This window comes from Festucalex cinctus, chromosome 7 (genome assembly GCF_051991245.1).
Source record: "Festucalex cinctus isolate MCC-2025b chromosome 7, RoL_Fcin_1.0, whole genome shotgun sequence".
Classification (NCBI taxonomy): domain Eukaryota; kingdom Metazoa; phylum Chordata; class Actinopteri; order Syngnathiformes; family Syngnathidae; genus Festucalex; species Festucalex cinctus.
The window spans coordinates 6992916-7020812 of record NC_135417.1 but is presented as its reverse complement, the minus strand read 5'-3'; the positions used below and the strand labels follow the sequence as shown (position 1 = coordinate 7020812).

Genomic DNA, 27897 nt, shown 5'->3' with positions numbered 1-27897 from the left:
TGCTCAATTTTGCCATTTTGGCTTCAGCTCGCCTTTCAGCGCAATTTGAGTTGACACACGAACATGACGCTTTTGGCTTTCAAGCAGCCACACGCGCCTCGTTGGACCGCCCGCCCGCGTCGCCACCTCAAGCGGGACGGCAATGAAACAAACCATTGTTGTCTCCAAAAAGCCATGCAAGCTGATAAGCGCCAGGTAGTAAAGCTTGCATTTAATGAAGAAAAATAAATTAAATTAAAAAAAAAAGAAAAAAAAAAGAGGAAATTCTGTTGCACAAGGCGTGCATGCGCACTAAGGATGTAACTATTAGGGATAGACCGATTATCGGCTGGGCCAATTGTCGGCGCCGATATTCAGCATTTTGACAAATTTCGGCATCGGCCATTTTGAAAAAATCATATGGCCGATGAAAGATCCATTAAAAAAAACAAAAACAAAACAAAGACAGCTGGGATAGGCTCCAGCATTCCTGCGACCCGTGTGAGGACATTCTTACCCAAAAATGAGAATAGTTCAATTTAATCAAAACTTATTAGCACAAATCACTCATAAAATCATACAAAGTTACGCCAACTTCAAAAAGTTAGGTTAGTAGTAGTTTTTGTAAAATTTTCAGTATAGTATACTTCATGTATATGATTTTTTTAATGTTCGGGTTTGGAATGAATGAAGCGGGTGGGGGGGGTTGTTCGGGTGCACTCACGGGCAACGTTGAACCGTATTCGTCAAGGACAATCAGGCTAATTTCAATGTGTCAACCAAAAATCGCCCCCAGGATTCCGTTTCTGACGAGAGCAACTCCTACACTTGACGCTCAGTGACAACTCTTTTGACAGATTGTGTTTTCCCAACCTTTTAAGCGTTCTTGCATGCGTGTGTGTCATCCAGCAGCATGTAGGTGAGCAAGTATGCGTGTCACGTTATTAATGTGTTCAACAGCAGGCACGAGAGACGTCCTCCGTCCATTCACAAATTCCGCTTGTTTGAATGCAGCCGACGACTTTCATTCCCATGCATGACCCCGCCCCCTTTTCATCCTCCTCCTCCTCCTTTTTCCACCCCCATTCGCCCCCCGAGAGGGTGACAGATGAGAATGAAATGATCAAGATAATGAAGAGACAAGGTGCGTTCAGACGGGAAATGCACGTTTGTGTGTGAATAAAAAGGAAATCGGAAACCTCACCGGGGCTTCGATTAAAAAGACATCAAGAGACGGACGGGAAAGAGGCCAGCGTGAGAACTTGTAAAGACCCTCGGAGAAGGGCTGTGCAATTCATCAAAATTCAATTACAATTTTAATTATCACACTCCGCAATTACGAAATCAGCATAATCATAAAAAAAATTGATACAAAATTTTTCATTTGTTTAAATTTATACATTTGCACCTTTTTTTTTTTTTTAGATTTTAAAATAACTAATTTAATACATTTTGTTTCATCCAAAAGGAACTTGTATAATTTGCGTCTCAAAGAATTATGTCTTAAATTAATATATATATATATATATATATATATATATATATATATATAATTCCATTTAAACATTTTCTTGTTTTGTACAAAAAAAAAAAAAGGATCATCTAGTGCTGCACTCCAACTTAAAGTTTTTGCCAACATACAGGGTGTTCCAAAATGGGTGACCACATTCTAAATAGCCATATCTCAAACTACTTGATGGATCTTAATGAAACTAAATACACATTATGTTGAAGGTGTTAAGTTTTATTGGTTAAATTTACAAAGAAAAGTATAAATATTTGTTGGTTCTATGACAGATTTTCATAAATGTTCAATATGAGCGCCGCCTGTGACTTTTCACACGTCGAGTCGGTATTCGAGCTCGTGCCAAAAACGGCCCTTTTCTTGAAATTTTTGGTGCCAAGTCCTAATTTGTTTTGTAGTTGGTGCCTTCTTTGCAAAATTTGTGAAGAAGGCACGCCGCACTGTCTTTGGTGACTGAGTCTGAGCATACTCTAACACGCAAAATGCCTTTTCTCTTGAAGTGAACGTCATTTCTTCACCCGAAAAGATAGAAATGCCAAACGTTACGTGCAAAAACTTGAAATGTTTCTACGCAAGCTGTGAAAATTTGAGGTCATTCCAACGAAAATTGTCAAAATTATTGGCCTGTGAAATGGGGTCAAACATTTTGGAACACCCTGTAAATAAATAGTATGATATAAATATCCGACTTCCGACCATCCTCGAATGCAGCATATGACTTGATCCTGTTACACATACAACGTGTATGCCACCCTCAGCCAAAATTGCCAGCCCCCCCGATTTTTTTATTTATTTATTTTTGCTCCGGTGACATAGATTACGGTTTGAGACGGTTACGTTTTTTTGTCCACTTTTTTTTCCACTAAATATTGGACGCACTCCAAAGCGTTGGATTTTTGATTGGCCGCGCTCGGATGCTTCCAAACGCATTCATGTCAAGCTTCATGTACTCACGCACACGCACGCAGATTCAATTACACGCATACACACGAGCGCCATGCGGTTGCAAAGAATCTGGATCGCGCTTTGACTTGATAAATGTTTGCAGCCAGTCGTCATGGCGATGGGTGGTCAGACCGGGCTTGTGGTGCAGTGTCATATATAAACTCAAATTAAACCATGTTGGGGGTGGGGGGGGCGGGGGGTCTTGTGGTCTTGAGTGGGGAGACGGACAAAAAAAAAAAAAAGAAGAAGAGGCCATTTATAGTTTGGAAGAGGAGGATCAAGGACACAAGAAGGAATCCCATTGTGGATCGTTGGGTGTGGACGCAACCACAAGAAGAGTGCAGAGAGAATAACCTGCTCAAAATATAAACCAAAAGACCCATAAAGGGAAGATTGCGTGCTGGTGTTCCGACTGCTGGAACATCTGTGTGGAATCAGAAGGATGGCGGCGACATCGTCCAAGTCACTTGAGGTTTGGCCCCGGTGCGAGCCAGCGCAACTTGGAAGCGGTGCCGGGCTTTCGTCAAAACGCTGGATTGTACTCCACGCCGTCGTCAAAAAAAAAAAAAAAAAAAAAACGGGGCCCAAGAACACGGAAGGAAAACGGCCCGGCGGGTGATTAAAGTCCAATGAGCGGCTACGAGAAAGACGCACGCGGACAGACGGAGCGGGAGCGACGTATCCCGTTTCGAGGAGGGGGCGGGACAATTCCCGGTGGGCCGTCCTATATTTCGGGCGCTAATCGGCAGGCAGGAGCCCACACATAATCAGCCCACTGAGTATCCACAGTATCTTATGTTGTCTCATTGTCAATCAACTGTAACTCCAAATCACCCTTACAGGCCATTATATATCAGGGATGTGACGGAAAAAAAACTCCACACGCCTGTTTCTTGGAATGAAGAATTCAGGCACATGTTTTCGTGGCGTTTTCATGACTGACAAGCATGTTGCCGCACTCGGCGTGAATGAATGAAGGGCAGACTTGTGCTCTCTTCCCAACAGGGCGCTCACTGTATACTCCTCGGCGGCTTTTGCAAGCAACACACACCCTTGCTCTTTCCTTCCTCACCAGTCACCAGACTCAACGCCCCCCCCCCCCTTCATAGGCTGCGACTATTTACCCATCCTTTTCACTCTCTTCCTCGTTGCCAGCCCGCACCCCAGAGACAAAAAAAATAATAATAATAAATAAATAAATAAAAAAAAGTAATAATATACTGTACTACACTCTAGTTGTGCATTCAGAGCATCTAAGTGCACAATTTCGCACCAAAACTTAAAGGCAGCAAAGCATTTCGGAAGCTGTAGGGGAGGACACATATTCCCTTTTCTACAAACATGACATGTTTTTTGTTTCGTTTGGACACATATAAAGCCTCCAGTCACTTGTGGTGTATGTATTTAAAAAAAAGAAAAAAAAAGAAAAGTGCAGGTAAAGAAAACAGTTCTCTCTCTCTCTCTCATGTGTTATTTCTCTTACAATTTATTTTCCAATGGAAATTGCCAAGAAATGTTTTGACTTGATGTGTTAATTTTATCAGCCATTTTTAAATGCAGTCTCAGTTTTAGTTCAGTTTCAATCACGCTTGTTAGTTTTTTTTACATAGTTCGTCAACCTCGTCCCATTTTCATTTAGTCCATTTTTAGTCGACTATAAATCTGACATTTTAGTCTTTATTTTCGTCCAAGAAACCAATTGTAAAAAAACGTCGGACGTTTTAGTCTAGTTGTAGTTAGGACAATCATTTCACACCTGTATATATATTTTGTCAGCAGATAGTTTTAGATCGGAAATGTTTAAAATTATTTCACAAAAAAAATTCTCTCATCTTTTTGTTAAAAACAACTTGACACACATAGACAGTATTGTGGCTACTATGGTTACAAGCTAGCAAGTTAGCCACCATTAGTTCTACTTTTTTTTTTTTTTTTTTTTTTTTTTTTTAGCGGTTGGATTAATATTGTTGGAACGTTATAGCTGTTGGATTAATGTTACGTTACAAGTATAATTTACTTCTTTTTTATTTATTTATTTATTTATATTTTTTTATTAACCTTTCACCGTGAATCCACTTCCTGTTTGTCCCATGTGCTTGGGTCATGACCGTATGTCTGTTTTGACCTGATGTAACAGCATCTAGTTTCAACTAGTAATGCGCTATGTGACGTCAGAACCTATGTGATGTCAGGAATCCATGTTAGTCCTGTTACCCACGTCTAGCCACAATCAATCGGATCGATTCGCTGTCTATATAAGATGTCTGAGAAGTGTGTTTTTTTTTTGTCGGATTATTACCTCTGTTCCTCTGTGTAAGTCTCGTTCCTCGTATAGTCAAGTTTGTTTCACGCCTCTCGATATGAATAAATAGTTAAAATCTTACTTGTGTCTGCGCTTTTTGGGATCCAACCTCAGCACATAACAGTTTGTGCATGTTGCACTCGCTGCAGATTTGAAAGGGGTGCGTCACAGTGACAGATTAGCAGAGACAAGATTTGACAAAATCATATCATTTTCGTCTCATTTTTGTTCATGAACTAATATATCCAGATTTTAGTTCAGTTTTTATGAAGTGAAGTACATTTTCAGTCTCGTCTTCATTAGTCGACGAAAATGCATACGGATTTAGTCCCAGTTATTTAATAATGAGGGTTTTAGTTTAGTCTAGTTTTAGTCCGGTGAAAAAACTGTGTTGACGAAATTATCACTATTGACTTGCAATTTATCGTATCAGGTGAAATAACGCATTTCTACCTACCTACCCCTGGTCAACGCTGTGCTTGATTGTCGGCTTATGGCTTTGCGTTTGCTTCCCCAGGCTTGTGTCAGTGCTTCAACATCGACGTGACGCACCCGCGGATATTCAGTGGACCGGACGACGCCCTCTTCGGCTTCTCCGTGCTGCAGCATGAAACGGCGGGAGAGAAATCGTGAGCATGTTGTCGAGCGGGGCGTGGTGCTTTTTTTTTTTTTTTGAATTGCCGTCAACTGACATTCCCGATTGTCACCGTGTGTTCCACGCAGAATGCTGGTGGGCGCGCCTTGGGACGGGCGGCCCAACAACCGGAAAGGGGACGTGTACAAATGCAGCGTGGCAGAGGAGAGCAACGCCAACTGCAGCAAGTTGAATTTAGGTGAGCGCCGACATCTTTCACGTGAAGGAGAACGTTTTCGGTCTGAACTGTTTGTTGCTTGCGTTCATCGCAGGCGAGGCGGCCTTCCACAACATATCCAAAAACCTGAAAAACTCTCACCTGGGAATGACTCTCACGCCGGACTCACCCGATGGCCTTTTGGTATGTCTTTCCTCCTATTTTGGAAATAATGCAAATATGCGATATAGACAAAAATACATTTGTCTTCTAATCTAATAAACCCAACAAACATTATTATTCATCATTGCTCTCATTATTATTATTATTATTATTATTATTATTATTATTAGCGCGTGTGCATGAATTTGTACTCATTAGTTCACCTAAAACCAAATAAAAATAAATTACCCTTTAACTTAACCAGATACTTCAGAATCTCGCCAGAGTCGTAAAGTTCAGAAGTTCAGGTGACCAGAGGAAAGGTCAAAGGAAAGAGAGATGAATCAAAGTGAAATCTAAAACACCAAGCCACCCATATGTTTACAAAACCAGAATCTTACACCAACCCCAGAAACCTCTAAATTCCAACAAATTAGGGAGATGTCAGGAGACCAGAGGAAAAACTAAAGAGTCTCTCAGTCTGAAGAATGTCTTGGTCTCGGTTGGTGTGGTCATGACGACAACACTATTATCTGGTGTTGGATGTCGTCTTGACTACTACGGCCTGGTGATCCAAAAGTAACGGTTTGCGAAGTGGAAAAGTGTCTATTGAACATATGATGGTCGTAAAATTTTGTGTTTGAAATCTAGATTGAAAATCTGATGGCACGTATTGCAGATTTCAACCAAAATCAACCGATTGAGGATCTTGATTTTAAAACCCGCTTCCCAGACGTCCGACTCTGAACGCACGCGGGCGTGTAATTTTGCGTGTCAACGACTCTCGCTGGGTTTGAATCAGCGTGTGGTGTTTTTGTGTCTTCATGCGTCCGCCAACTTCTCACTGCGCCGCTGTCGGAGCGCGCTCATTTATAGCCCATGAAAAAAAAAAAACTGGCCTGGCGCAGTCCCACTCCAACGGCCGTGTGTGTGTTTTTCTTTGGGGCCGGCGGTCAGGTCTAAAAACGGGCTCGGAATGTGTCTCCGGCCTTTTTGTTAATGAAAGACCTGCGAAAAGCCAACGCACCTCTCTCTGTTGATTTTCTCCGTCTTTTACACTCGCCTTTCCATCGTCAACTGATCCACTTTCTGTAATAACAGGGCCAAACGCAAGACAGGATGTTTCTTTCTCTTCACCCCCAGTTTGGACTTTTGTCTGTGTGACTCGTCCTTCCTCCTCTCAGCTCAATTAGATCCAAATTGCCCGACTTGCTCTGGTTGTTCCGGCGCTGCCAAGATGACAACAACAATAGTCCTCCCCTCTATCTCCGCCTCCACGTTCTGTCCCCCCACAACCGCACTATTGTGATTTTTCCATGACTGACTCCCTCTCTTTACTGTTTTTGCTCACTTGCCTGCCCTTATTTAGTCACTTTTTTAGCGAAACGCCATATGTGCGCAACACTCGATCCTTCTGATTGCAAGCGAACAATCACCCGGGTAGCTTTGTGCAGAGATTCTCCAGGCCGAAGCCGCGCTATACCAACTTGCTACATCGGGGAGAGGCGGGTGGCGCCCTGCAACCACTTAGTGGTCCCTTGATTCATCTTCAAAGAGAAAATCAATGACAAAAAAAATAATTGTTTTCAACTCTTTGACTGCCAAAAACGTTTAATGACGTATGCTAAAATCCTAATGAATGCCGCCATAAGGTTAATTGACATTTACTATGTTGTTGTTTTTTTCCCCTCAATGGGCAGTGCAAGTGTCAAAGTCACTGTTGTGAACAAAATATATCTTTTCACAAAAAGCTCGTTTCTTCTTATTTTCTCAATTTTCGTTCAATGTCACTCAAATGACCTATTTTCAAATGGTGATTACTAAAAAAACAGAATAAGGTAAAAACATACTTTATTTTGCAATGAAAGAGTGGAATGCGATCTTTCATTTGGCACCCATATTATATATGTAGTAAAAACACACAATATTTTTGCCTTGAACGTTGAGTTAAAATGCTCAAAATCGACTGGCGCTGTCAGGGTTTTTTGGGGGGGGGATAACGTGTGGCAGTGAAAGAGTTAAAATAAGTAATTCTTTGAAAAATGCTGATAGACATTCAGTCTATAGTAGGAGTGTGACGATATATCGATAACGCAATAAATCTTGATTATCGATACACCTACACAAGTTGGCGATATTTGTAGCTAATATACAGCCACTATAATGGCTCCATTCTTTATGACTTATTGAGTAATTACTTGGCGGGCCACTAGGGGGAGTGCCTCATAAGAGGCTGTCCAGCAACTGACTCAGTCTTGCATACGTTTCTATGAAAATTGTGGGTTATATCTTCAACTTTTTGAAGCACACGTTTTCTGAGGAACATTAATATTGATTAAATTGGATTAAATATTTATGTAATTTTATTTATTTCCTTTTGCAATGCCACACAAAAAAATGTCAACATTTTTATTTGTTTAAAAAAAATTCATAAAATTTATGTTTTGAACATTTAAACAAGAGAGAAATGTGAGCAAATGTAAATGACTCAATGAGAAAAGTGTATAAACTGTGTAGCGATGGGTTCTAAAGCCTTAAAACATTTATAATAAATTTAAAACCTAAAGTTAACTACTTCGTGGATTTCATTTATTGCAGGTATTTATTTATTTATTTATTTTATCCTAACCGCGGTGGAAAATGAGGGAGCGCTATACATTAATTCCCCAAAAAAAAAAAAAATTAGGGAAATTATTCTGGAAAAGAATTACTGCAAAAATCCAAAATATAAAAAACAGATTGGGGGGAAAAAAAAAAAAAAAAAAAAAAAAAAGACTGTAGTTTATTGTTGCCATGGAAGGACTGTTTTGTTTTTTTTGTTTTTTATGTGGATTTGGAAGGATATGAAGGACAAAGATTCCTCAATAAATAAAATCTTGATTACGGTGACTTTGCTATTTCTGAAAAAATGTTGGTTTCTTGTTCAGCAGGTTTTTGCCGTCCTTGAATGGTAATTTTTTACGTGAGAGAGAAAATACATTGTTTATGTGGTTATTTTGTTTGCTTCAAATCCCTTATCATTCATATAAAGTTGAGAGATGAGAGCTTTTTTGTTCTTTTGTCAGGCGTGCGCACCTCTGTGGTCTCAGGAATGCGGCACGTCCATGTTCAGCACCGGCATCTGCGCCTCGGTCAGCGACGACCTCCGGCCCAGAGAGATCATCGCTCCGACGGCGCAACGTAATCACGCACACATTCAAAAAGGACGCAGCTGAGACCAAACGCATCCAAATGCGTTCGCTTTTTTGCAGGGTGCACAACGTACATGGACATTGTGATCGTGCTGGACGGCTCCAACAGCATCTACCCTTGGTTCGAGGTGCAGAGCTTCCTCAGCAACATCCTCAGCAAGTTCCACATCAGCCCAGACCAAATGCAGGTAAAAAGACGCAAAACGCAACTCTCTTCACAACACGCAAAGCGCGAAAATGTCATCAAAAAATTGGCTAGGGCTGCACAATATATCGAAAAAAATATTGCGATCTATTGCATATCGTAAAAACATGCAATAAGTTTCATGTGGAATTTGATGCTTTTATCTGAATTTGACCAGGAAGACACTAACTAAAATAACTAACCAATCGTTGAACATTCTCGAGAGGTCATTACAATTAATTAACTGAGAATGCACTGTGTTTGCTTATTTTGTCACATGAAAAAAAATATATAATTCTAATTTCAAATCCAATTTCTTAAGGTACATGTTAACTCATTCACTTGCAGCCGTTTTTGACTGATTTTGAACACTGGGGAAAAGAGCTTTTTGTTTTTTTGGCCCTGGTTGATCTCTTATACTCTGCTGCCACCTGCTGGCAGTTTTTGTAATAACTACCATTGCTTCAAGCATTCTCTTCAGTTCAGAGGCTGCATCAAAACCTTCTGTATGATACTGCATAAAAAAAAAATAAAAAAAAAAGAAAAAAAAAAAAAGACTCGAGCTAGCCTCAAGATACTTAAACGATACTCTGGTGGGGATGGATTAATGGTATTTTCATTGATTTTCTTGGGGAAAGGTAAATTGAGGTCCATATTGTATGATGTACGGCAAGCTGGACAGTTCTGCGTGTAGCGCTTGAGGTTGGTTGGACTTTGAAGGTTCTGCTGAACTATTATTTGAAACCTGGGCAATAAAGAGGAAACTGTGAGACAAGCCAATTGAGGCAAATTATGCGCGCGTACAGAGAAGTAATTTGGTCAATGTGGATTGCTGCTGTGACATGGAGGGGGCATTTGGAGGCCAACGTGACGCACGGGGGGGAGGAATGGAGGGAGTTTGGGGAGAGGTGGAGGGGGTGTAAGAGAAACAGGCAATGTGGGGTGAAAAGGAAATTCCTCTGGTTTCCTATTGAAGTCCAAAATTCCAACAACTTACTGTTTGCTTTAGATGGGTGGGCGGTTGTGGTTTTCTTTCGTTTTTTTTTTTTTTTTTTTTAAACTACTAGCGTACATTTTGTTATTACAATTACGGTGGTGCTTTGAGATACAACTTTCGACCATCTCAAATCATCTTTCATACTGTATGAATGGACTGCTTGTTTGTTAAAGCACCACAAGATAGATGCTATTTAGCTTTAGCATTGAGCGAGCAGATTGAAAGCTATGAAGTTGTTTTAAAATGGACACGTTTCTCTTTGTGTAACATTTTTTTGTGAGTGGCAAACAGTTCAGAGCTTCTTTTTTGATTACGTCTACACAAGTGGAGTCCCTCGTATCTCAGGGGCACCATTAGTCGTGATTTTTTTTAAGGTCAGTTGATATACATTTAAAGGCACGGTCTTCCGTTTTCACTCAGGAAAATGCACTTTTTAAATACAGGATGCACACACTTTGCCTTTAAAAATTCTAACAACGTAGTTTTCTCGTTTATAACATTTTCCAAAATTTCAAAATAACAGAAATGTTAAAGTTTTACTTACTATATCAGTTTTAGTTTCAAACAAAAACAAACGGTGCATAGGTCAGCAGAATCACTTGTGAAGTCAGCTCAAATGAGAAAAAATGCTTCTCTGAAGTGAACAGTTTGAAATCTTTGATCTCATATTGGCCTTCAGATTTTTAAATAAAGGCAGATGCCAATATTCGTCAAACTGCTGAATATCGGCGCCGATAATCGATCTATTCGCACTTTCAAGGTTTGGAATTACAAGAGCCAGTGCAAAGATACTAAGTTTGCACATGCATATGTGTGTGCGCACGTAGGTGGGAATCCTGCAGTACGGCGAGGTGGCGGTCCACGAATGGTCGCTGAAAGACTACCAGACCACACAGGACGTGGTGGAGGCCGCCAAGAACATCAGCCGCCAGGAAGGACGAGAGACGCGCACGGCTTACGCCATCAACATGGCCTGGTAGGCCTCTCGTTTACCACAACGACACTTTTGGATCTTTGCTAACAGTCCTCAAATGTTTTTGGTCTTCGTTTAACGTGTATGTTGGTAAACTGGGTCTTTGAAGGATGTTTCATCCTTCACATAATTTCCTCCAATTAAGAACCACGCAGTCGTCCCCGTAATGGCAAAACAAGCATGTTGAGTAATCGATGTTATTAGCAGACGTGTAACAGCAAGTCCGAGGCCAGCCGCGCACTTTCGGAGTTTTTCCTGGAAGATGACGACGACTACGGTCAAGGGGAATATTTCTGCCATGAAGGCAAACCCAGACTTGTTTTTCATATTGGGCGAGGAACCATATTTGGTCACTCAAGTGCATGTTCAAAGCGGACCCTTTACACCTCACGAGTAGAAAGAAGAACAAATGGCATATTTTATTTATTTTTGCCAACCAATAAATGAAGACAAATCACTCTAAACCCGAATTAGTCGTTTACTAGAAATTCACGAGGAGCCTTAAAATGCTTTAGTTTTTACGCATGGTAAAACTTAATAGATTAAGTAGTAAAAAAAAATTACATTCTAAACTCATAGACTGGCAGCCATTTTGACTGTAGCAACCCCCTTCACTCCCAGCTGATTTACTGGATTTTGACTGATTTTGCAAGGCCCACAGAATATTCTTTTCTATTGCTATAAAAATGTGGAACCTACCAAAAGAAAGATTAGAATCTCTTCTTTCATCAGGGAAAAAAAGGATATTTCTATCTTTTTCAAATTTGTAGATATTAGCATTAGAATATAGCCAAGTTTCATCACATTCCTGGTGAAAACGGTGTGGAAAAGAGCTCGTTGCAACATGGCCCTGGTTGATCTCATATACTCTGTTGACACCTGTTGGCCATTTTTGTAATAACTACAATTGCTCCAACTGTTCTCTGCAGTAGAGGCTGCATCAAAGCCTTCTGTATGCTCTAGGATTAAGAAAAACAAACAAACACGTATAAATACATCTTTGGGACACAAAACATTTAAAATAGAACGTATTTATACGTTTTTGGGAGCAAATTTTTGAATTACAGTATGAAATGCAAAAGAAATACAAATGTAACTTGGAAATGTTACAAATTAACAGAAATGATTTAAAGAAATGACAAAACATTATTTTGCTGTACTGTAAGCAATTAAGAATGTAATTTTTTTTACTTCTTAGCGTGTCAAGTTGCACCATATGTAATAGTAAATCAGTTTAAGGTTTCCTTGTGAATTTCTACGAAACTTAGTGTACAAGATTAAAATAATATCCACTGTTGAATATATAGGTAAGATGTGTCTAATTTTTTAGGGTGAGGATTATAAAATTTAGTATTTATAATATACATTAACATTATTTGAAAACTATAATAAAAATGACAATACAATGATTATAAAAACTATACAAAATGCGCACAAATGTGGTTATGAATGAATCCCGGGAAACAAAACCTCGACGACAGAATAATGACACGATAGTAAAAATGCTTTATGTTACGTATTATCATAATTTCATTTTCTTCGACTTGAAACGAAATCCACGAGTTGCCAACATAGGGTTAAAGTGTAAGTTGAGCCGTAGGGAAAGCCTCAGTGTCATGAAATATGTCACAGACAATATATGTGCAACACGCTGGCCTCTTTAATTTGCTCCAGATCCGTCAACGTGCTCGGTAAGAAAGATGCCAAAAAGGGGGCGGGGCCAGATGGGCTGCTAAGTAACAGCTCGCTACTCACTATAGGCTCAACAAACCACAAAGTCTTTAAAGTAAGCCTTTTTTTTCCCCACCCTCCATTCAAAATCAAAATTCCTGCGTTACTAAAGACCGGCTGCAGTCACCCGCACACACACACTAATTTGAGACTTCCTGTTTTGTGCTCCATCGCAATTACATTTGCAGGTCAGAGGTCGCGAGTGGCAAATGAAGGCAACAATAGACGCCAAATGCTGACACGTGTTCAAAATTGTCTCTCTGCACTTTTTTTTGGAGGGGGGGGGGGGGTCACTCGTGGGTGAGCAAAGGGACCCTCCCATGGCTGAGAGAAGAATTGCGCAGCTGCTGAGAGGCGGGCGGGCGGGTTGGCACGGGAGCAAGCAAACACCAGCGGCTGGCTGCTGGCTCAGCGTGGCCGCAGGTGAGGCGGCGCCCCCGGTCAGACCCGCTGCACGCCCGCGGCTGTCAAAACAGACACGCCCGCGTCTTCTCATCGAGTGCATTGACCTCTTTTCACCTCAAATCTCAAAACTGCAGGGCATCAGACTTCTTGTTCACGGAACTTACGTGCAACAAATTCAACGTATTTCAAGGCAGCGCCGCATACAACATATATCAGCTTGGTGGCATGCCTTGGGATTTTTTTTTCTCATATAAAAATATGTACCTTGGCTCAATAACGGCTGGAAAACACTGCCGTAATTGATGTGACAGACATTTGCTGCCTTTCAAACAGCTTCTGTCATTTCTTTCCCACACGGATTTGCAATGTCATCTGTGTGACAAGTCGCTCTGTCAGGAGATGGTGTGGAATAACTCTTTCAAGGAGGATGTAGTATTCAACTTAAGAACACTTCCCACGTACGGCAAAAACAAAACAAAAAACAAAACTATAAATACGGTCTATTTTAAATGCATTGTGTCCCAAAGACGTATTTATACGTTTATATATATATATTTTTTTATACTAGAGCATACAGAAGGCTTTGATGCAGCCTCTCAACTACAAAGAACAGTTGAAGAAATGGTAGTTATTACACAAACGGCCAGCAGGTAGCAGCAGTGTAAAGGAAATCAACCATGTTGGAAAAAAAAAGCTCAATTATTCACAATTCTAGATTTGTGAATAATGATGAAACCTAGCTATATTCTAATGTTAATTGCTACAAAACGGGACCCGATAGAAATTTACTTTTTTCCTGATGAAAGAAGAGACTTTAAACTTTCTTTTGGTAGGTTCCATGTTTTTTATAGCAATAGAACACAATATTCTGTGGGCCTTGCAAAAATCAGTCAAAATCCAGTAAAACAAAGTGAAGGGGATTGGTTCTGTGTAAAAGGCTGGGGGTGAATGAGTTAAAAAAAAATAATAGTAAAATAAAAACTATATATTTTGAGATTTATTGACAGGCAAAGAGAAAGATAATTTATATCTGGTCTGACCACCCCCACAGCGGCGAAGCCTCCCCTCTCCCAAACAACCAGCCTGCACTCGTCTGCGGAAATTACCAACATTGGGTCTAACCTGCCTCCATGCGGAGAGACGTCGTGCGCCATGCCTAAGGATGTACATAACCTGAACACATAGTACTTGCTGTAGCGAAATTTTGTTTTTGTTTGACTGGATTTATGCCAGTCAGGAAAACAGGGAACACTTTACAAGTTGTCATGAACCTTTAGTTTTGTTTTTTTTTGCTTCATTTTCTTTTGTTATTGTTGCTAATATAGCCGCACTATAGTAGTATAATTTTCCAGTAGTAGACAAAGTAGGGAAGAAAAGTTTGTGTGGAGATGGAAGATGACAAAGCCAAGCACAAACGTCAGACAGAAGCCTCCGATTGGATCAGTCACTCAATTTTTTTTTTTTTTTTGTCAGACTTTGATGCGCTGGTTTGGCCACGCAGACCGCACGGCCATGTGTCACCAGCACACAAGTGCGACTCCATAAAAACGACTTGTAAATGCTTGGCGGCCTGCAAATGAGCTCATCTCGTATCATTTTGGTTTTCATCACATTTTCCCCTTTTGCTTATTGTTTACCGTTTAGTTCACACGAGGACGACTTTTGCACTTTTCACTCAGGAAACCAGTCCATCATGTTTCTATACAAGGCAGAATGGTGGGCGTAGTGCTTTGCATGGCTGCCTCGCAGTTCTGAGATTGTGGGTGTTTGGCTGGCGAAACCAGTCCAAGGCAGGGGGTCAGTTCCAGCTGACCTTACTATTTTTGACCTACAAAAAAACCCCCAAAAACTAATTAACATGTTTTTATTTGACATCCTCAGTTTGGTGTTAATTTTTTCTCCCAGTTGCGCTGTAAGTGGCTCATCGGTCTGTCTGTTGGTCTTCCGCCGCCTCCTCGCATCCACACCCTATGTAATTTGCTCGCCGGGGGGAAGAAAATGCGTGTTTTTTAACTTTTGCACTTCGCCACTGGCGACCACAATGTTAAATTTAGCCCAGGGGTTGCTGGAGTGAGGCCTGAAAATGACTTGAGTGACGATGCTTCCCGCTCCACACTGCAGTGTGTGTGTGTGTGTGTGTGCATGTGTGGCTTACCAAGCATGAAGCAGGTCCCACCGAGTGCAGGTTTCATGCAGACAAACAGGGTGCGGCTTCTGGTCCCTTCCGCTTCATCATGCCACCATTGCGTCGGAATGCACAGATGCCCCGACACATGCACACACATTGACCACTTTGGAGTCAAACGGCGGCTCCGTTATTTGTGTCAAGTATGACTAATGTGCGGTCCACTCGGGATCCACGCCATTCCTTTCAATGGGGTCCGCTCGATTTCCATGTTCCATGATCCTTTTGAGAGGATGGGGAACTTGTGAAATAAAATCTGATGAAAACTGTCACACTAATGTTACATCTGTGGTTTGATATGAACGGGGGAACACTTATGAGTTTTTCGAGATATGAGGCATCACTTGGCTGATTTTTTGCCTTGACTTCCGAGGCCTCTTGTCAAGCTAAACAAAAAACAAACAAAAACACATTTTGTGTATGTAAATCAATCACATTTAGGCCTTTAGTAGACACAATATAACAATACACACCATTAGGGCCGCACAATATATCGAAAAAACATTGATATCGCGATATTGGCCTATGCAATCAGCATATCGTAAAGACGTGCAATAAGTATGATATGGAATTTTATGCTTTTATCTGAATCTGAGCAGACTGTCAGGTTTACCTGTCTGACATTTATTAAACATGACAAAAAAGGAGAAAAGACACGCAGTTCAAAGCTCGTGAGGAGAGAGAAGAGGAACTGGCTGATAGAATTCACTCGCTGAAAAAAAATAGTTGAACATTATCGAGTAGTAATTACAATGAATTAAGCATACATTGAGTTTGATTATTTTGCCGCATGAAAAAAAAATTAACTCTTTCATTAGATAATAAAAATGTCATTGCTTTAGGTATATGTTAAATATCGCAATATATCGCCTATCGCATGATTTTCCAATATCATGCAGACCTACTCACCGTCATATATTCTTTATCCTCTGTGCGGAGCTCAGAAGAGCCGAGCCTTCATATTTGCGTCAGTCTGGCTTGTAGTGCCCCCAAGTGGCCAACGTGCACGAGACGGAGCATCAAAAATTGGCCAGTGACTTGACGCAAACGGGTGACGTTTGATCGCATCCTCCAAAAACCTTGGGTTCTTGTGCGTACGCAGCACCGAGGCGTTCAGTGCCGAGCGCGGTGCGAGGGAAGGCGCCACCAAGGTGATGATCGTGGTGACGGACGGCGAGTCGCACGATGGCGAGGAGCTGCCCGACGCGCTGCTGGAGTGCGAGACCAGGAACATCACCAGATACGCCATCGCCGTGAGTACCTCAGCCACTTTTTGTGCCGCACTCTCCCCACTTGGCTGCACTCGCTAGTCAAAGTTTTCCATTGGCAAAAGCAGGAATGACAGTCGTGTTTCACTGCATTGTGGACCTTCACCTAATCGCAAAAGACAAAAAATGGTGAAGTGATGACTTGTATATGGGAAAACTTGTAAGTCAAAGCATTTGTATCTCAGGGTATTACTGTATAATAAAAAAGTGAAGCCATGAAAAGTGAACCACTATCTAGTGAGGGATGACACATACTTAACATTCCTCACAGGTTTGGCGCCACGCACCCTCAAGTAATCACACGACCCCCAAATTGCGCCTTCAAACTGCTAAATGAACACTTTGGTCGCACCAAAATAACCCAGCAGGGGTCAAATAAGCTTGTTTTCCGTAGCTCCGCCCGACAAGGAATTTTTTACATTGAGCTTTGGAACACAAATATTTGCACGAAGTCTGCCTAGCAACAAAATGAGCGTACAAATGTAACATGACAAGGGGAAAAAAAGAATACATTTAATTCCATGTTGGCATAAAAAAAATAAAATAAAAAAAAAGATTTAAAAATCACTTGTTAAAATGTTAAAAACAAGAATTAATGCGAGAATTGCCAGTCCTATTTAAGGTTTACATGAAACATAAACATAAAATAAATAGAATTGCTTAATCCTAACTAACTATGCAAAATACATAACTAGGTGTGCACCGATCACAATTTTCCGGCCGATCACCGATCTTTCAAAAAGTCTGACTTGCCGATCCCGATTTTTGCCGATACCGATTTTTTTCCATTACAAGCAGCATGTACTTTCAGCGTTCCAATCTTGTTTTATAGGAAAACATTGAACAATATCAGCGAAATAATACAGATGGGTTGTTTTAACTGCACATGAAGTTGTTCTCTAAAATAAAAATTAAAATCCTATTCGTCATCTCAGCAGATGAGGACAGTGGCTGACTTTTTCAGACCTCTGAGGGAGATGAGATTGGTGGAAAAGATCGGTTTATTTTTAAGGAGTCGGCCGATTACCGATCTTCCAAAATTAAGGAAATCGGGGTCGATAAATCGATCGGTGCGCCCCAATGATAACAGTTAGCATCGATTGTCGCGGTTCTCGAAGCAACAAATATTTGTACACAACTACACAAGAAATAAAACAATACTCACCGCCATATATTCTTTATCCTCTATGAAAAAAAAAAAAAGACTTGTATTACAACAACTTGCTGAGTTGTAAGTGCAGTAGGAGAAATGTACCGACTTGGCACCAAACACTCTTGCAGGTCTTGGGCCACTACCACCGAAGGCAGCAGGACCCCGACACCTTCATCAACGAAATCAAGTACATCGCCAGCGACCCAGACGACAAGTACTTCTTTAACGTGACCGATGAGGCGGCGCTAAACGACATCGTGGACGCGCTGGGAGACCGCATCTTTTCACTCGAAGGTGCGTGCGTGTGATTGGATGAGTCGAGCCAACAATGTTGTTAGGCCACTATTGGGAGGTTTGTGAAGAATGATGGAACGCAGCTATATTCTGTTCCTAATTGCTGCAAAACGGAAACATATAGAAATATACTTTTTTTTTCCTGATGAAAGAAGAGACTTTAATCTTTCTTTTGGTAGGTTCCATCTTTTTATAGCAATAGAAAAGAATTATTCTGTGGGCCTTGCCAAATCAGTCAAAAACCAGTAGGGGAAAAACAAAAACAAAAAAAAACCTGGAGCGAAGGGGATTGTTTTTGTGAAAATGGCCAGGAGTGAATGAGTTAAGGTTTCTTACCCCTGAACTACACTGAATATGATATTGACTGACACCAACATCAGATCATAAGAAAGGAGGATACAGGAGTATAGAATGACTTCAGAAGACTGGAAATCCGAAATGAGAAGCACAGCGGTGAGTCTACAAACGTGTATCCTGTGAATAAATGACTGGCCGGAGCAAAGTTTTAATGTCAGGAGAGGAAACCAGATTAAAAGGGACGCCAACAAAAATGTGGTAAGAAAACAACGAGCTTTGGAAACGTATGAAGCTTTTGTGGCACACGTGCAGTTTGAGGCAGAGTGCTTAAGGGGAGGGAAGAAGGAAGGAAGGAAGGGAGGACATGTCAAGTAACAAGAGGGCGACGAGCGCTGACCATACTCTTCCTCTGTGCTCTTCATCAACACTCAGGCACACTGGGCAACCAGAGCTCCTTCCACATGGAGATGTCGCAGATCGGCTTCTCCACACACATGCTGGATGTGAGTCCACGTTATTTCCTCACGCACACACACCCCTCGGGCGCGTCTTCATCACTTCCTCTTGCTGCCTGCTTCCAGGACGGGATTCTGTTTGGGATGGTGGGCGCTTACGACTGGGACGGTGGCGTGCTGAAGGAGGGCACCAACGGGAGGATCGTGCCAACCAGGGAGGCCTTCGAGAGCGAGTTTCCTCTGGAGCTGAAAAATCACGCTGCTTATCTCGGTACATTTCAGTTCTATAATGATGATGACATATGACACGAGGAGGAATTGCTTAAGGGCATGGGTGGGCAAACCCGGTCCTTGAGGGTCTAGAGTCCTGCAGGTTTTTGACATTTCCCTTCTGAAACATGCCCGATTCAAATGAACAGCTCATCGGCAAGATCTGCAGAAGCCTGATAACGATCGTGAATCCTGATCATTAGAATCAGGTGAGTTGGAGAAGGGAAATATCTAAAACCGGCAGGACTCCGTACCCTCAAGGACCAGCATTGCCCCAACTCTGCTTTAGTATGTTTTATTGGCTTGTCGGTCCCCATATAGTGCTATGCCCTAATCATGCATTTTGTTTAGGACCTAAACAATATGCATTGTTGGATGCTACCCTTATGGGGTAGGGGGGGTTGTCATCAAAAGCAAGAAATGAGTCCCATTTCAGAACGCGGTCATCAATACCAGCATGAAATCAGCTAAAACTGCAGGTCTTACATGGTGTCGCGGATCAAGATCAGGATCTCTCACATCCACGCTGAGATCATTATTCTCATCTTTCCAGTCAAGAGTTGACAGAAGAAATGGAAAGTGAGTTGAAATGCACGAGTTTTAAACAGATGTGTTTTGGTGCAGGCTACACAGTGTCATCTGTGCTCGTCGGTGACTGGAGGCGACTGTATGTGGCCGGTGCGCCGCGCTTCAGACACAAAGGCAAAGTTATCCTGTTTGAGCTCAGCGACGAGGGCCAAGTCAACATTGCGCAGGCCCTCAATGGAGAACAGGTGCACCATCCGGCTTCAAAGTGACAACAGCACTCACACACCCAGATGTCAGCAAACTGAAAGAGCGTGTCCGTCTCCCTAGATTGGATCTTACTACGGCAGCGAGCTGTGCGGTATGGATGTCGACCAGGACGGAATCACGGATGTTCTCCTGGTTGCGGCACCCATGTACCTTGGCTCCGGGAACAAGGAAGCTGGGAGAGTCTACATCTACACTCTCAGTGGGGTAAGAATCCACATGCATGATCATCCACCCATCCCTCAGTTTTCTATAGCGATGATCCTTATTAGAGTTGCAGATGAGCTGGAGCCTTTCCCAGCAGACATTGGGTGAGTCTTTAAGCCAAATTACAAATAATAAATATACCTGTGGCCTAAAAATATAAATGGGAGGTACAGAGACTTCTGATATGAAATCACAGCCAGCAAGCAATTAAGGCAAAAGACACTGAGTCTTCAAGGAAGCTAGCAATTACCCTGGGTGAGTATTCCACGATCTTTGCCCCTCTCTCTCTCCCTCTCTCAGGAGGAGGTGTTCGTCTCAAACGGTACGTTGAAATCAGACGAAAAGTCCCAAGACGCCAGGTTTGGCTACGCGATGGCTGTCACACCGGATCTCAACCAAGATGGATTCACTGACCTGCTGGTGGGCGCCCCGTTGGAAGATGACCACCGCGGAGCTGTATACGTGTACCATGGCCAAAATATTTACATCATCCACAATTACAAGCAGGTACTCTCCAGTCTTCATCACCTATGACCTCACAAAGCTACGCCAGAATCCAATGGTAGTGATTCTTTTTTGCAGCGTATTCCTGGAATGTCAGTGTCCCCGTCCTTGCAGTATTTTGGCCGCAGTGTTAGCGCCAGGTTGGACCTGGATGGAGATGGACTGATCGACTTGGCGGTGGGATCCCACGGCAGTGCTGTGCTGCTCAGGTGAGCCTAACGAACCGGGGACAACCCAAGCAAAACAATAATTGTTGTTTATTCGATCCTACTGGAGTCCTTCTGTTTTGCAGATCTCGAAGCATCGTGCAGATCAACGTCAGTCTGTCCTTCCAGCCGCACTCCATCAACGTCATCCAAAAGACGTGCCAGCGCGGCGGCCGAGAATCCGCCTGCCTCGACGCCACCGCCTGTTTCACAGCTGTGTCGCGCTCCCCTGGGCAGCGCAGCAATGACTTTGGTATGTCAACTTTGATTGACTGATTCATTTTTTTTAAATCTCTTCGCCATCCCTGTATTCCATTGGCCCTTTTACGCCGAGCTGGTGCCAGAGCTTGTTCAGTACTCCAGAGGGTCCTCGATTTTATTCCAACAGTGGCAACATAACTTTTATTTTCATGCCATGCTCTGTTGGTAACCTTGAAACGTCAAATGCCACCTCTGGTCATACCAGGTGTGTCAGAAAAGTTCCAGGACTGGCACTGATTGATGAATCTCTTCCGCAGACTTGTGGGTAGCAGCAATGCTGGACGACCGAAAATTGTCAGCCCGTGCACTGTTTGACGACAGCTCCCACAGGTTGACCCAGCTGGCAGTGCGAGCTCAGACAGGACAGACTCTGTGCTACAAACTGCCCTTCCACGTCTATGTAAGCATTTCAGGCCAGCGTGCACAAGCTGCGAACAACACGCCTTCTCCTTTTCATCCCGATCCTAATCCGTTTGCCTTTGATAGGACACGGCAGACTACATCCGCCCGATCAGCTTCTCGCTGCGCTTCAAGATCAACGACACCGAGAGTGGTCCTGTGTTGGACGAGGGCTGGCCCACATCCATCAAAAAATATGTGAGTGAAGAACGGTGGACTCGCAGTTCCTGTTTTCCCTCAGGCAAAACATAATGTTCTTTCCATGTGTCTCTGAGCAGATCCCCTTCTTTAAAGACTGCGGGGAGGACGATGTGTGCACCACCGATTTAGTGCTACAGGCCCAAATGGACATCTCTGGGACTAGGTAAGTTTGCTCAAAACATGACGATTCTTTCGGTCTAGTTCCAAAGATTGAAATTTCTCCCGTTTCCCCCACAGAAATAAACCGTATGTGATTCGCAGTCCTCGTAGGCGTATGTCAGTGGAAGTCCAACTGGAGAACAGACTGGAAAACGCCTACAACACAAGCCTGACGCTGCACTATTCACGCAACCTGCACTTTTCCAGCCTCAGCATTCGGGTACGACCCAGCATCACAGCTTGTAACAATTCAAGAATTTTACACAAAAATACTTATGTAGCAGTCATAGTCGAGGTTATTCTGCATCTATTCGAGCAAAATTAGGTTGCTTTCCTGCACTGTTGAACATGACTGTTTGCAGGAGGACGGCAACTTCAAGATGGAGTGTACAGGCCTGGGCTCCAACAGCCACTCATGTAACGTCAGCTATCCGGTCTTTCGCTCCCAGTCGAAGGTACTGGCGGAAATTACCACATCACCCGCCACCCTCAGCCCACGTGTAACTCCTCTCTTGTCTTCGTTATGACCATAAGGTGAACTTCATGCTGGAGTTTGAGTTCAGCTGTGCCACCCTGCACAGTCGGGTCCAAATGAAGTTGAATGTAGCCAGCGATAGTGTGGAGCGAGCGGACACTTTAGGGGACAACAGTGTTCAGCTGCAGAGTTTTGTCCAGTATGAGCCCGACCTGTTCGTCAGCAGGTAAAAGGATGCACCGTTACTCGGTTTCTGGCCTCTTCTTGAAGTCCTGTCATTGGGTCTTCACATGTATTTTTCTCCCCATGCAGCGACTCTAATTTAAACCGATATGAAGTGCACCCCACGCGGACGATGTCAGAAGCCATTGGACCAGAGTTCTACACGCACTTTAAGGTACACTCGCGGAACCTCAGAGGTGAAGGGGTAGGACCTGGAAAGCCTTCTCTGGTAGAAATCCTCAACACGTCCAGTTTCATGGCGTTCCGTGTGGGGGTGGGGAGGCCGCTCCTAATGTGGGCTACAGCGTGCTTAGCACACGACATGTAGCTTAGCCTAGCAGCATACAAGTCACCCGGATGTTAACCGTCCAGTTCGACTCGCCAGCAGCTGGATGTGCCAGTTTTATCCGTCGTTCGGTTGGAAACAAATTTTTAGCGTGTTCTCCATGGCTGTACTGCTTTTTAAGAAGTGCTTCTTTTTTGTAAGGCACAATTCAACTTTTGATGTCCGCCATGGGATGTGATAATTCTTCGTCTCTTTTTGTCATTCATTCCATGTCATTCAATGTGTATTTTACGCACGCGATACGTCACGATGATCACGTGACTGTCCAAAATGCCCAATACAGTACTTAACGCATAAATATTCATAAAAAGTGCTATAAAATCACAATTGCTCAACATAAATTGGCAATTTTTTCAGGGAAGAGTTTAAATTAACCATTTCACAGAATAGCTGGTTAGTTTTTCAGTCATGCGTTCCTTTTTAAGGAGGCGGTATCAGGAGATTCCAAGTAGGGCTGTCAGTATTGAGTCTTTTAAATCAATTATCCAAACAAATAATCGAGTAGTCCATGAATTTGCATTCAAGACCCTTTATACTAGATCAAAATTACAAGCCCCACACGCATCCCAAACCACAGAAAAGCTGACTGACTTATTTCACTCTGTAACTGAGGTATCAACATTCCACCAATAGCAAGTGCTAATAGACTGTGAAACATTCATGTGGCTGCACTTCACTGGGAGCAATTACACATCTGCTGTAATTGTCTGTGAAGATGCGTAACATGGTGCCGGTGCAGCTTCGGGACAAGCATTTATTCTCCTGTCTGCCTATTTTTTGATCGACTTATCCGAATGAATGGATTTGTTTCCTTGCCCTAGTTGCAAGTACTACCAATAAAAAAAAGAGTCCTGACTTTGTTAAGTAGAGGCAACCTGTTTGTTTTTGTCTTTGTAGCTCCAGAACCTGGGTTGCTACCCTGTAAGTAATCTGGAGTTGAGGCTGCTTCTGCCCTCAGCGGCTGCCGAGGACCGAGTCTTCATGACAGTCACAGACATCTCCTCGCAAAACGTAAGTTGTCCCCAAATTCGGCCGCCCTCCTTGTCCCCTTTCTGTTTGACACACTCAAGTCGTCTCCCAGGCGACGGCCGTCAATTGCAGCATCATGAGTGACCTGGACCAGCTGAAGGCCCGGCAGAGAGACGTGCGCCCCCTCCACCCCGAAGACATGCTGGAGAACGACATCCTGGTGAGGCCCTTGCGGCATAGCGGCCACCGAGCTCGTCGGTTGGGCAAGCCATCCTCAAAACTGCTTTTTGTGTTGGGATCTTACTAAAGAACTGCAGCAGGTCATGGTGCATAGAGATTACATGTCAAGTCCAGCAGCTCCTGAAGGGACAAGCTGAAGTCATTCGCCTTAGCCGCAGAGTCCATGATGACTTTTTCCGAAAGGTGAGCAGCTGTTTAACTAAAAAAATTCATTCAATTATACTTCTAGACACAGCAGCTTAGGAACCCAGGGCAGCGTGATCCGATTGCACATAAGTGGTCCTGACTGTTGACAGTGACTACATCTTTTGTGAATAAATTGAGACAAGATCATCACTGTTTCAGTATGCACTGTATACATTTTGCAACATTTTTTAATAGGTGCTGTGCAGTGATGATTCTCTAATGTAAAATATGTGCCTTGGCTCAATAAATGTTGGTTTAGAAGACTGATGAAGCAAATTTTTGAAAACATTTCTCCACGTGCAAAACAATTACACTAATAAACACAAGAAAAACGCATAAAAAAAAGCAAAATGTAGCTTGTCCACATGCATGAGTAAACACAACATTAATAGCAGAACACGTGGGTTGTTGGTGACCAACAAAGACAGGAAAAACCCGTAACTGAATTTGACAACCCAAATAAACGCTGTGGTAACAACAAAAACTCCACCAAGCAGTTTGCCTTTTTTTTTTTTTTTTTTTTTTTTACAGAATGACATCACCAACGGCTGGCTTGGTTTTTTTTCAAGGTTGTATGTTTACTGTGTGAAACGAAAACACGTTTTTAAGGATCCTTCGCATGCAAAGATGGCCAAGCAAGCCCAGGTTTAATATAAATAAAGTCAGTCAGTGGTTGTGCCAGGAAAGGTACCTGGTATGAAAAGTGTGCCAAACAAATTAAGTGACTCACAGTGGCAATTCATGACGGGACAAGTTGAAAATCAAATATAGGTAAATAATGGATGTCAGATTTAAGATCTTTTAGACAGTTTTGTTCAGTCGAACAATTGCTTCTTGACCAAGTGCTTATTAGAAAATCATATGCCTTTGCACTTATGTATTATTTCTAATCTTTTGCTATAGTGCAAGGATAAAGTAGACCTTGTTTTTCACTCTCTCTATTATTGCATTATCACTTTTCTCGACACTAACGCAAGATGATGATTGACTGATAATTCTCGGACCTGACCATTGTAAAAAAAAAAAATGAAAAAAAAAATGACAGTTGGCTACTCACCCTAGCACACTGGGGGATGGAGCAAAAGGACTCCTTGCAATGTGGACTGTGCGAGCTTGTATCGCATTCTGAGGCTCCTCGTCCAATATGTTGCACAGTATTTAGCTGATGGTTCACAACTTTCAATTAACTGTCCTTGTGTAAACACACCGTAAGAGCTACAATACAAAAAAAAACAGAAAATGTCATTAGTAACTTAAACTGTATGTTTTGTCCATCCTTTTACCTTATTTAAGCCATATACCATAAATGAATTACCTTAAATTAAGTTTCCGAGACATGACAATCTCTTGAGTAAAATTGACATTGCATTTTTAACCTTGCATCTTTCAAATTAACATAAAAAAAACATGGAGGAAATTCGCATTCACAGTAAACAATAAAAAATATTGAGCTATAGCGTTGCTAAATATTTACCAAGGTGCGAGCACACGTGAATGAAAACGGCAGTTTTACTAAGCAACATGAACAAATCACACAAACACCGTGAAATATAGCAACGTTCGTTGAACACTGAAGCATTTCTCTAATACGAACCTCGTTCCCTTCTCAAACAGGTGCTCAAGAACTGTTCACTGAAATACTTCTAAACTCAGTTTTCTCAGTTTTTACTGTGGCGCTCGCACACGTCTTGTCGTCTTCCGTACACTTCGAAAATGGCGCTACTTCTGGCGGTAAATTGCTTGCGACAGTTCCTGTCGATTGACGACACTTTGCCTGAATCCTTCAAAATAAAAGCATCGTGAACGTTTACAAACATTGCATGTTGCTTATAACCCGGAAATTGATGTTTTGTTTTTGTTTTTGGCTGTGAAAGCTTCCATGCAAATTTGCCGAATTTGAGTCGCCACAAAACCAGTGGTCGAGACTCAGCCACTTGATTTTATTTTATTTGCTTAATTCGCACATAGACAAAAAGACAATATAAAAACAATTGTGACATTAAAGTGTGCAGGAGAGATCAAGTAAACCCATATCGGGTTTATAAAAGGATCTCACCTCATACATAGTCTTCGTATTCAGTATACATATTCAACAACAGAAGCACATAAAAAACAGCACGTATAAAATACACTTAATACGCTAAGAACATTGAAAAAAAACAACTAAAAATTCAAAGAAAATAAGCTACAATATATTACAACAACTTTATTAGGGCAATGCACATAATGGTTTAGTGACTTTTGCTTAGTAAACATATTTTGAGTTTGATTTTGGAGTTATTTAATGAAGTTGAGTGGATATTAGGATATACTTATTCCATATCTGGTCACCCCTATATCTTATTGAAAACTGACAGAGCCATGTACGGCACAATGGATGATGTAACTGATTTGCATTGTATTGAGATTATGAATGTCTTTATTAAACTGAAAAAAAAAAAAAATCTAAAAAAGAAAGGTATCTGTTTAGGATGAATAAGAATTGTGTATATAAGAGTACAGAGTCTATATTCATTTATGTTAAAAACTGGTTAGAAATTTTTTTTAAAGAGAGGCGTGGAACGAGCTACAGAATTACTATAAGTAGCAATCCTACAGAATCTCTTTTGTATGGTAAAAAGTTTTTTGAAGGTGAGATGTACTTGCATTTTTTCTTGAAGTGACATTGCCATCTACTGGCCTGGCATGCATATTGCATCATTTTTCAGCTGGGTTTTTCTTTTTCACTATTATGTATTCTAAAATTGTACACTTGCACAATCATTTGCAGTCATGCTTTTTTGCGTCCTTTTCGTCTGCAGGCCAAATATAAGTCAGCGAGGATAGTCGGCATGTATCGGATCGCACCTCACGAGACCAACCTCATCACTCTGGCGACAGGAACCGCGTGGCGAGAGGTAACATTTGGCTCGTCGCACACCATCATCAGAATGCTGACAAACTGATTTTCTCAAAATGTCCTCTTGCCTCAAAGACTGTACTGGAGGTGCTGAAGGGACGAGCCATCCCCATCTCACTGTGGATTCTCATTGGCAGCATCATCGGTGGCTTGCTGCTACTGGCGCTCATCATCTTCATTTTATGGAAGGTACGCGTGTGCAGTCGTGACGTTTCCTTGAGTAAATTCGTGTCAGCGTAGTGATCAGAACGTTTATTTGCTGTCATTTTTTCCACAACACAGCTCGGCTTCTTCGCCCGCAAGCACAGAGAAGATGAGAACCAAGAGGACTGAAAGCAACACTTTGCAGGGAAAGCTCTCGGCTAATCAGGGTTGGGAGCGCTTGTGTAAATAGTCCTTTGTTTTTGTTTTGTTTTTTACAGTTGGAAGTGTATCATATCACATTTCTTCTATTTAATAAAACAGACACGGTCTCGGTTTCACATTTCAAACAATCACTGCTTTCCAAAAGTGTTGTTTTTTTGTTTTGTTTTCAATAAATTAAAACTGATGTAAAATAAATACTTTTTGTGTCCATTTTACATCCACCAAGCACAAAAGTGCCAGGATGGGAGATATTCTCAGGAAACTTTATGAAAGGGTACAAATCTGGTTTGAAATTCAGAGAGAGGGATTTATTTTTACTTTTTCCCAATATTATTATAAATAGAATTCCCCCTGCCTG

General features: G+C 42.0%; 1 protein-coding gene across 1 annotated transcript; it reads left to right on the top strand.

Annotated features, from left to right (window-relative positions):
• The first annotated feature begins 63 nt into the window (after nt 1-63).
• On the top strand, nt 64-27728 carry itga10 (integrin, alpha 10). The gene is made up of 30 exons (XM_077527074.1): nt 64-195; nt 994-1123; nt 5269-5380; nt 5475-5584; nt 5658-5746; nt 8770-8884; nt 8956-9083; nt 10904-11052; nt 16473-16623; nt 17920-18085; nt 18815-18885; nt 18964-19108; nt 19732-19880; nt 19963-20106; nt 20407-20613; nt 20689-20819; nt 20903-21069; nt 21335-21477; nt 21564-21674; nt 21755-21840; nt 21915-22056; nt 22199-22291; nt 22371-22537; nt 22624-22708; nt 23777-23890; nt 23961-24068; nt 24158-24271; nt 27076-27171; nt 27249-27362; nt 27456-27728. The coding sequence occupies exons 1-30, from the start codon at nt 64-66 to the stop codon at nt 27504-27506; spliced, it is 3720 nt and encodes a 1239-aa protein (XP_077383200.1). The 3' UTR covers nt 27507-27728.
• The last annotated feature ends 169 nt before the right edge of the window (nt 27729-27897 follow it).

Bases quoted from the DNA above. Each gene is read 5' to 3' on its own strand.
- itga10 (XM_077527074.1), top strand. From the start codon at position 64: ATGACGCTTTTGGCTTTCAAGCAGCCACACGCGCCTCGTTGGACCGCC. The intron at 11,053-16,472 runs GTAGGCCTCTCG...GTGCGTACGCAG, and splicing joins TACGCCATCAACATGGCCTG to CACCGAGGCGTTCAGTGCCG. The intron at 18,086-18,814 runs GTGCGTGCGTGT...ATCAACACTCAG, and splicing joins CCGCATCTTTTCACTCGAAG to GCACACTGGGCAACCAGAGC.